General features: G+C 40.0%; 1 protein-coding gene and 1 non-coding gene across 2 annotated transcripts; one reads left to right on the forward strand and one right to left on the reverse strand.

Moving 5' to 3' along the window:
• Positions 1–514: 514 nt before the first annotated feature.
• LOC132608487 (small nucleolar RNA R71) lies at positions 515–621 on the forward strand. Its single transcript, XR_009570404.1, has one exon. It is a non-coding gene; the product is annotated as a small nucleolar RNA R71 (small nucleolar RNA).
• Positions 622–5,726: 5,105 nt separating this feature from the next.
• LOC132608213 (uncharacterized) lies at positions 5,727–6,191 on the reverse strand. Its single transcript, XM_060322275.1, has one exon. The coding sequence runs from the start codon at positions 6,189–6,191 to the stop codon at positions 5,727–5,729; it is 465 nt and encodes a 154-aa protein (XP_060178258.1).
• Positions 6,192–10,499: the final 4,308 nt, after the last annotated feature.

Consider the following 10,499-nt stretch of genomic DNA (forward strand, 5'->3'; position numbering starts at 1 on the left):
AGTTCTTCCATAATTATTTCCTTGGAAATTTTGTTGGGGCCTTTGCCATGGGTGATTACCGGGACCTTGGTAGTTTTGCCGTTGATAACCCCCTTGAGAGTTATTGACATAATTCACATCCTCATATTGTGGCTGCCCCTCAAGATAAGTTTCATCAGAAACTTGATACATTCCGGGAGCATGAGGTGGCATCTCATCGAAAACATTTACACATTTGGCCTCTTTCTCCATAAGCCTTTTGGATAATAAATCCACGGTGGTTTGAAATTGAGCGAATGCATGATCTCGCTCATGATTTTCTTTGGCCACCGCGGCCACAGAGGGACTACCATATGATAGGACTTCGCTATCACTCGAATGTCAGGCTTGATTATGGGTAGTAAGCTTGTCGAGCAACCGGGTGATGTTGACAAAGGATTTGTCCATGAAGTATCCCCCAGCTGCAGTGTTGATAGCTATTTGATTCATTGTATCTAGCCCCTTGTAGAACTTCTCTGTGAGAATTGCATCTGGAAATCCATGAGTCGGAGATTGAGCTAGATAATATTTGAACCTCTCCCATGCAGCATATAGTTGTTCCCCTGGAAGTTGTTTAAACCCAAAAATCTTGTCCCGAAGCTCAGCCTTTTTGCTAGGTGGGAACCATTTTTTTAGAAAGATATTGGCCAACTCATTCCAGGTATGAATAGTATTGCTCGGGAGATTTTCATACCATTCCCTAGCTTGGACAGCTAAGGAATATTTGAAAACCCGCAGCCTCAGTGCATCAGCAGGAACAACACCTTGAGATTGTTGGGAACATAAATGTACGAAATTCTTTAGGAGTCGAAGTGGACAGTCCTCCGAAGAATTTCAGAAATAGCCTTCAAGTTTCAATAGCTGATAGATAGAACTATCAATTTTGAAATTAGCATTTCCTGTTCTCGGGGGAACTACAACAGAAGCATAATCAGCTTCATCGATGAATTCTGCAAATACATTTTCATCCTCCTCTTCTTCTGGTGCAGGATGGTTCACTTGGATCCCTCCTTGGTTTCCTTGATTGCGATGGGGTCTTCCTGCCATGTTCACCTGGTTCACTAAAACAGCAAACGAGGTGTAATGGAATAGAAAAAGTTTTAAAGAATAGTACACAACAATTAGTAATTTCTGAACCGTATTCCCCGGCAACGGCGCCAAAATTTTATACGCTCAAATTACACCTATTAATGATGTAAAGCGGACGTTGTCAAATATAGTAACCCAACAAGGTTGGGGTCGAATCCCACAGGGAATATGGAGAAAAATAAGTACTAATCGTATGCGAAACCCGTCTTTAATTGCTTTAATCCTATTCCGGATAGTTTGAATTGATTGTTGAATAATGTAAATGAATACCTTGACTTAAAATATAATTACTGTGAGAGAGAGACTAAGATTGTGTTTCCCAATTTGAATAGATATTATGCTTCAGGTTTCAAAGTGATATACTTCTAATGGTTGCTCTATGAATATGCACTTGGTCTCTTAAAGACTTCTTAATGTTTCCCAACAGTTAAGCAGTAATTCCTCTTTATGATTATTCCGAATATAAAAGAGTTACGATCGAAGAGCGACCAATAATGCCAATTTAGACTTATTCCTATTCCTAAGTAAGTCTATTAAACGAGGGTTAACGCCTCGAGTCATTGTTATTCAATCTTACCAATATTGACTCTCTTTCCCAAGAAAAGTCAATACAATGGCTTCGGCTAATGCTTGCAATCATTACCCAACGTTACAACTCAAAGATAGAATAAATAACAACAACCATTATGCATATATCAATAATAGAAACCCATTCACATAATACCCATCATGGGATTCATAACCTTAGAATTGAAATTAGCTACTCATAATGTTTCTTGACAGAAAAAGCTTAAAGATTAACATAATATACTTACAATACTAATACAAGATGGAATGAGAGTGAAGTTGTTGCCTTAAATGCTCCAACTATTTCAAGAGTAAAGAACTAGGGTTTGTGCCTCTAATATAAAATCTGAATAATGATTTAAAACCCTACATTAAGTATTTATAGAGCCAAAAATTGCGCCAAGTTCCTGGACAAAATTGCCCTTACGCCGCATCGTTACGGACCGTAACCTGTGTTACGGTCCGTTCTTCACTTCGTCATCTGTCAACTTTCATGTTACGACCACCATGCGACGGACCGTACCCTGTGTTACGGTCCGTCCTTCTGAAGCGTATTCAGTGACAATTACTTGGCAACTCACTGGAAATTTAGGCCCTGTTACGGTAACATGTTACGGACCGTAACATGAGTTACGAACCGTAACACTCTACCGTAACATTGATGATTTCATTGAAACTCTCTGGAAATTTAGCCGATGTTACGGTGATATGTTATGGACCGTAACATGAGTTATGGACCGTAACACTCCACCGTAATATTGATGATGTCAATGAAAACTCTATGGAATTTTGGGTCCTGTTACGGTTCAATGGCACGAACCGTAACCTGAGTTACGAAATACGTTACGGTCCGTAACATGAGTTACGGACCGTCGCTTAGCTCCATTTTGTCTGTTTTTTTAGCATTTCATCTCATTTCCGATCCTTAGTAAATCAACCCCATAAAACACAAAATAACATACGAAACAATGTAAAAACACTTAAAATCAAGCAACATTTCTAGTTACAAAGGCATAAAATGTGCTAAAATTCACGGCACATCAGGGCCCCAACAGAGAATAAGGAAGCACCAGAGGGTAGAATGGGTACACTGAGCTCAATGTCGGGGACTTTCAATACTCGAATGTTCTCCTTGACCTTATATTGGTCCACCCGAATGGCAGGAAGGCCGCCTGCATTGCCCCCCTCAATCTGCTCCAATCGACGATCAATGTGGCGAACATGCTCCTTAATTTTGTCCTGCTCTTTTCGAATATATGTGATCGCTTGAGTGTAAGGTGACATGGCTGCCTCAATTGCCTCTTTCACAAAATTGCGAAGCCTCTCAACCAACAAATTAACTTTAGCATCTACTGCCCGGAGCACTCGCATACCATCGGTAGACACTCCACGAGCTGCTGTGGTGGATGGAGGAGCCGTGTTAGTGGGAACTGTAGTGAAAGAACTGGGAGGGCCAGGCCTCAGTGCTCGAGGGGTAGTGCCGGGAGCTGTCTCCTTCTCATCGGTGGCCAAGTCTTCGGGCTCAAGAATATAAACATCAAGTGTTGTTCCCGAAGCTCTTAGCTCTGTGCTCACCCACTTTCGCTTCCTAGTCCCTAGTTCTAATTTGGTGTAATCAATCAGTTGATCAGCCGGTAAATTTCTATCCACCCGAGGAATATCACGAACCTCTTTCCGGTGACATAATGTAGCGATCAAACAAGAAAAAGGGAGCGATTTGTTCTTCTGAGTGGACCTATTCTTGATCTCGTCTCGAATAATTACCCCCACTTCGACAAGGTACCCGGACATGAGTGATGCAATGAGAATACACTTTGTAATGGGTATGTCCGTGTTGTGCTTGGAAGGGATCACCCGCGATGATACTAGGGATAGCCAAAACTTGGCTTCGCGGTTGAAAGTGTTCTTCTCAATCCGGACAGATAGATCCGGCCATGGTGGAGTCCCTGAGGCGATCACTGAAGCAACCTAGTGTCGATATTCCTCCGAGTTTTCCATCTTCAAATCATATTTCGAACTCACCGGAGGCCAACCTTCAACAGGGTATGTTTCGCTGCATTGCTCATATAATATAGATGTAATGGTGTCTGCAGCACAATCAATCTCTTTCGCCCGAACCGGAACCCAACAGAGGTGCTCCATGTTTTTATTTGGTGTGCAGCGCGTTCTCTTTGCATTCAATGTGGCCGCATAAGCTGCATAGAATTCCATTATCAAGGTCGGCCAGTATTCAGCAGGCTGCATGAAATAGGTCCATCTCAAGGCCTCAAGCTTGCAAATGATGTCCGGGCATTGATCTTGCAGCCCCTGCAGAGTGACTTTCTTTTCGACAATGAGGTCCCTGACTGGATTCCCATCAGGTTTAATTGTGTTCCAAGACTTATACAGTTCCCTGGATCCAGGCACGGTGAACTATTGCTCCATTGCCTCTCTTCGTTGACCTCTGGTTACAGCATCCTCGGGCTCAGTAGAGGAAGCCCTATGTGTCTCCTCTTCAGACTGGGGGACGGGATCAGCCGGTGCCTTTTCGGTTCTTCTAGAGATGGAGGTTTGTAGTGTTGCTCGTCTTCCCCCACTTTGAGGCTGATTTGATCGAACCATCCTGCACACATACAAAAAAATATACCCATTATTTATGGTGTTTGTTTAGCAATAATAAAGAGGTATATAAAAGAAAAAAGAAAAAAAACATTGAAAGGTGGCACCACCTGCGAAACATCACATGCGAGTCACATGTGTGACATGCGACTCGCAGGTAGTGTCGCGGATGATGTCTGCACACTTGTTATTCACTGGAAACACCTGCTGTAGCAGGTGCGATTCGCATATCAAACATGCGAATTGCGGATGATGCTCGCAGGTGAGACACTTGATCAGATTTTATTTTTACACACAACACAGATGAACACACACCAGAACATATTTACGTAACTTTCTCCTTTAAGCGCGTTGTCACCCCGTCAATCATTGGGAAAATATATTCAATTACCCGCAACTATGTTCGATGGTTGTCCCTCACAAAGGACAATGACACTTCGTAACTCGGAAGGCATCACAAGTCCTATTTTACTCAAGAATTCCCCATATTGGCGAATGATCCTATTTACACAACATTTAAACACTCACATAGTCTTTTAGGAATTTCGTCAAACACGTGGCGAGCATGGGTCAACTATTAGTTCTTAGAACAAATAGATGCCTCAGAATTCCCTAGTCACTATCTAATTTAGCATCAACAACCACTTCCTAGAAGGACTACACAAGCATGGGTACTCAAGACTTCCCCATTTTCCATCAATTTCCAACAACCCACACAATACATAAAGGAAACCTAGTCAACTAACTAATTACATCAAGTGTTAAGGCATGATAAAATATGGCACTGAGCAGTTCGTAAGTTCCACATAATGTAAAGAAAAGCGAAGTTGACATACCTTGAGAATTAATGGAAGTTGGAAACCTTGAAATCTTTTTCAGGGTAAAAGGAATGGGATGACTATTTAAGATTTGATGATGTGAATTAGAGTGACTGGAGTGAAATGGAATTATAGGATGATGTAGGAGAAAAGAGAGAAAAGGAGGGAGAGGGAAACTGAAGGTTGTAACTGATGTTATTCATCAGTTACGATTCCTTTATTTAAAATTGAACCGATTCGAGTCGGGTCGGGCAACCCGCGAATTTTACTTACCTGCACAACATGCGACTCGCGGATGATGTCGCATGTCTAACATGCGAGTCGCATGTTGTTCCATTCCATCACAGATGCTGATAGAGAGTTTGGCTCTCATGAACTTGGTTTTGGCATCACCTGCGATTTGCAGGTGAATTCGCAGACATGGCATGCGAATCGTAGGTGATGTCGCATGTCATGCCAATTGGAATTTTTCAAACTCTTCTTCTTAGTACACATATTTTATTCCTACACACTTGGACACACATCAAAAACATCACAAAAGTAAAAACAACAATACATGAAAATAAAACTTGGGTTGACTCCCAAAAAGCGCTGGATTTTACGTCGCGGCACGACGTTGATACCTGTTCATCCCTTTCATGGCTCATTAAGGAGGAAGACCTCAATAATCTTTGATTCATTCTGAGATCCCCAGTAATGTTTCACCCTTTGCCCATTCACTTTGATTTTATTACCACTTGGGCAAACAAATTGAATTGCTCCGGATGAGAACACTTGTGTGATTCCAAACGGGCCAGGCCATTTGGATTTCAACTTTCCAGAAAATAACCGGAGCCTGGAGTTGAACAACAATACGCGATCCCCGATGCTGAACTCTCTTTGCAAGATCTTGTCATAGAAGTGTTTCATGAGGGTCTTGTAGAGTGCAGAACTCGCATATGCTTTCAGTTGAAATTCATCGAGCTCGTTAATCTGCTCCAACCTCAAGTTTGAGGCATCACCCCATTCTAGAGTCAACTTTTTCAAGGACCACAACGCCTTATGTTCGAGTTCCACCGGAAGATGACAAGCTTTTCCAAATACCAATTTATATGGAGACATGCCAATTGGGGTCTTGTAGGCTATTAAGTATGCACATAGAGCATCATCCAATTTCTTTGACCAATCAGCCCGGTTAGCATTAAATGTTTTGGAAAGTATGCTCTTAATGTGTCTAATAGTCGATTGCAGAAATGAGAGCCCTCGTCACTAATGATTGCCCTTGGAGTTCTGAACCTTGAGAAGATAACTCTTTTTATAAATGCAGTGACGCTTCCTCCTTCATTGTTGGGGAGCGCTACGACTTCCCAAAAAGAATGTACTTGTTGCTGTAGGAGCTTACAAATGGGACCATAAAATCAATTCTCCATACATCAAATAATTCAACTTCGAGAATCGGTGTCATTGGTAGCTCATGCCTTCTTGAAATGCCCCTATGCCTTTGACATTGATTACAAGCTTTTACAAAGTCATGAGCATCTTGATGAATTGTCGGCCAATAAAAACCACTTTGAAAACCCTTAGCTGCCGTTCTTGAGCTACTATGATGTCCACCAACCGGTGAAGAGTGACAGGCTTCGATGATGGGCATCATTTCTACTTCGGGTATGAACTTCCTTATGATGTTGTCGGCGTAAACCCTGAATAGATATGGCTCGTCCCAAGAAAATTTTCGGGCATCACTCAAAAACTTTTTTTTGGTGGAAGTTCAAATCCACCGGCATAATGTCACTTGCATGGAAGTTAGCAAAATCGGCATACCACGGGATCATGTCATGCGACCCCGCCTTTACTTGCTCATCCGGATATGACTCATTGATTTCTAGGCCATATAACGGACGCCCACCCTCTTCAAGACGAGACAAGTGGTCTGCCACTTGATTTTCACATCTCTTTCTATCTTTGACTTCAAAGTAAAACTCTTGCAAGAGAAGGACCAAATGTATCAACCTCGGTTTTGCATCTTTCTTTGTCAAGAGGTAACGTAAGGGTGCGTGATCAGTTTGAACAATCACATGGGTGCCCAACAAATAAGCCCGGAACTTCTCGAAGGCAAACACAATAGCTAGCAACTCTTGTTCTGTGTCAGTGTAATTCTTTTGGGCACTGTTCAGAGTCTTGCTTACGTAGAAAATTGGGTGAAAGATATTATCATGCTTCTGGCCAAGAACAGCTCCCATGGCAAATCCACTTGCATCACACATCAGCTCAAAGGGTTGAGACCAGTCTGGGGCAATGATGATAGGAGCCGATGTGAGTCTCTCTTTTAAAGCCTCAAATGCCTTCAAACAAGCATCATCAAATACAAAATTTGCCTCCTTCTCCAACAACTTGCATAGGGGGTTGGCTATTTTCGAGAAATTCTTGACAAATCTTCTATAAAACCCAGCATGCCTAAGGAAGCTACAAACACCTTTAACGGAAATTGGAGGGTGAAGCTTAACAATAACCTCAATTTTAAATTGATCGACTTCAAGCCCCTTTTCCGAAATCTTGTGCCCTAAGACGATGCATTCTCTAACCATGAAGAGACACTTTTCCCAATTTAGAATCAAATTCGTCTCTTCACATCGTTTCAATACTTGGGAAAGATTCTGCAAGCATTCATCAAAGGAATCCCCAACTACGGAAAAGTCATCCATGAAGATTTCAATGGACTCCTCAACCATATCGGAGAAAATAGACATCATGCAACGTTGGAATGTTACGGGTGCATTACATAACCCAAATGGCATTCTCTTGAAAGCAAAAGTCCCATAGGGACAAGTGAAGGTAGTTTTCTCTTGGTCCTCGGGGGCAATGGTGATTTGGTTGTACCCGGAATACCTATCAAGGAAGAAATAATAATCTCTGCCCGCAAGCCTATCAAGCATTTTATCCATGAATGGCATTGGGAAGTGGTCCTTTTTGGTCCACTTATTCAGCTTCCGATAATCCATGCAAACACGCCATCTGGTAACCTTGCGAGTGGGAATCAACTCATTTTTGTCATTCGCAACCATGGTGATCCCACCATTTTTTGGCATGCATTGAACCGGGCTCACCCATGAGCTATCCGAAATGGGGTACACAACCCCGGCAATGGCACTAAAATTTGATATGCCCAAATTACACCTTTGAGATCAGGAGTAAGCGGTCGTTGTTAAACATAGAAACCAACAAGGTTGGGGTCGAATCCCAAAGAGAATACAATGAAGAAATATACTCGATAAGTGTAACACCCAAATGTTAGTCTATATTTCAATGGGAAAGGAAATATAATAAAAGTTTGATTGGTGTTTGTTCATTAATAACTGAGAATGTTTATAAGATGTAACCAATCGGTAAATGGGACTAAGGTTGTGGTTCCAATGGAAAGTAATGTGATTGGGTATTAATCCAACTTATTTATATGCCTAGGTGCATTAAGCCAAGGGTCACGCGATTCTTGCCAAAAGTTTTCCAACCAAATCAACAAATTTCATCCTAGGTTTTTCCAAGCCCTAGAATGTTTTATAAGAGAACACCCATATAGCCTTAACTAGCTTTTCTATTCCTAGCTCAAGCTATTAGATGGATTTAATGACCCACATTGTTGTTATTAACTCTTTTCCTAACCTCTACTTTCTTTTCCAAGCAAAGTAATAGTATTAAGATACAAGTAATGTTGTACACCATCACAAGACATTGATGCTTGAAGAGTTAATAGAAAACACCATTAGCATATAAATGTAGTATAAATATGAATCCCAATCACATAACTAATACATTGGATCCCAGAACCTTAGCTGAAAGATCAACTACTGATATTCATTAAAAGTAAATCAATCAAGTAAAATGTATTCATAAATCTTACAAAAGTGTTAGATGGAGAAGATGACAAAGCCAAAGGAAATCTCTTAAATGCTTCACCAACCAACAATGAATGAACTCTACAAGAGTCTATTCTAAAAACTGCAGACCCTGTAATCCAAAAACCCTAGCAATCTATTTATAGCAGGTCCAAAACAGGAACAATTTCCTGACAAAAAAGTCCCTGTGCATAGGGTGTAAATCGCAGAGGATGTCGCATGTTCAACCTGTGATTCGCAGGTTGCACCATGCCATCGCAAGTGTCACTGTCGCACCCCCTTTTAACCGGAATTAAATGTAGAAGTACGACGTTTTGGTGATTCCTATTTATTTTATTTAAGGAGTCGCCACCTAATTAATTTAACGGTGAATTAGGACACCCAGATGTTAACTAAGGTAAAGTTAAAACTAAACCTCTGTTAATAGTCTGCTTAACCAATGTGATTCTAGGTAAGGGCTCTATATTATCCTAAAGGGAAGAGGTTAGGCATCCTTTAGAATTCGCTAACTACGGTTATCCGACCAAACTTAGGTTAATTAATTTAGATTGTAGTGCTTAAATAAAAAAATGACTTACAAATATTGTTAAAGTTTTAAGAGAAAATAATGTTAGCTAAAAAAAACAAGATTTATGAAAAATACAATAATTTATATAAAAAGGAGAACTTTAAAGGTTATTTTAAAATAAGACTTATAAAGATTGTTAAGATTTTAAAGAAAGAAAATGATAATGCTATTTAAAATAAGACTTATAAATATAATAATTTGCATATAAGTAGAAGGGAATGCGGGTTGCAACATTTTAATAAATATTTGAAACAACTCAAGTAGCGAGGTATCAATTGATTTTTTTGCAATTTAGACAATACGCGAGTTTTCTTTCTCCTTTTCATTATCTTTCATTAACTATGCTTAAAAATGCATGATTGATTCAAACTTGAAGAATTACTTATAAAATATACTAGAGTTTATATTTGCATATTAGTGATATTTCTTAAAAAACAATATTCTAAGGTAGCAAAACATGATTTCTTTTACTCCAAATATGTTATTGAAAATCAACTGTTCTAACAAAAATAAATATTATAGATACTTTTAAATTAACTACCCATTATATTAAACTAACCCACTAATTTGCTAAGGTTCATCTAAGTTAGGGAAATAACAAAGTATTAGTTGCACAAATACAAATCAAATGCATAAAATGAAATAAAGGGGCGAGTGATATTAAATGGGCCCAGCCCATTTTAGGACTGCTGATCTGCTGTTGTTGTTTATTGAGATTTGGCCCAGAAACTTGTTTTCTATCTTTTCTTTGCTGCGGCAGAATTGATGGGAAATGACTCAAGAAGATTGCGTTGGGCTTTTAGCCTAACATCGAATGCAGGAAAAGAACGAGTCCCTCGGACTCGTATGCGATGGTCATGCATAAAACGAAAGGAGAAAGGATTAGTATATAATCAACGGATGAGGTCAAAACATGTAAAATATAACTCAAAACAAGTCAATAGATTGTATATGTACTGTGTATATTTTAGT

Source organism: Lycium barbarum, chromosome 8 (assembly GCF_019175385.1).
Source record: "Lycium barbarum isolate Lr01 chromosome 8, ASM1917538v2, whole genome shotgun sequence".
Lineage (NCBI taxonomy): Eukaryota > Viridiplantae > Streptophyta > Magnoliopsida > Solanales > Solanaceae > Lycium > Lycium barbarum.

Excerpts from the sequence above, each read along its gene's own strand:
- LOC132608213 (XM_060322275.1), bottom strand. The coding sequence starts at position 6,191 with ATGTCTCCATATAAATTGGTATTTGGAAAAGCTTGTCATCTTCCGGTG.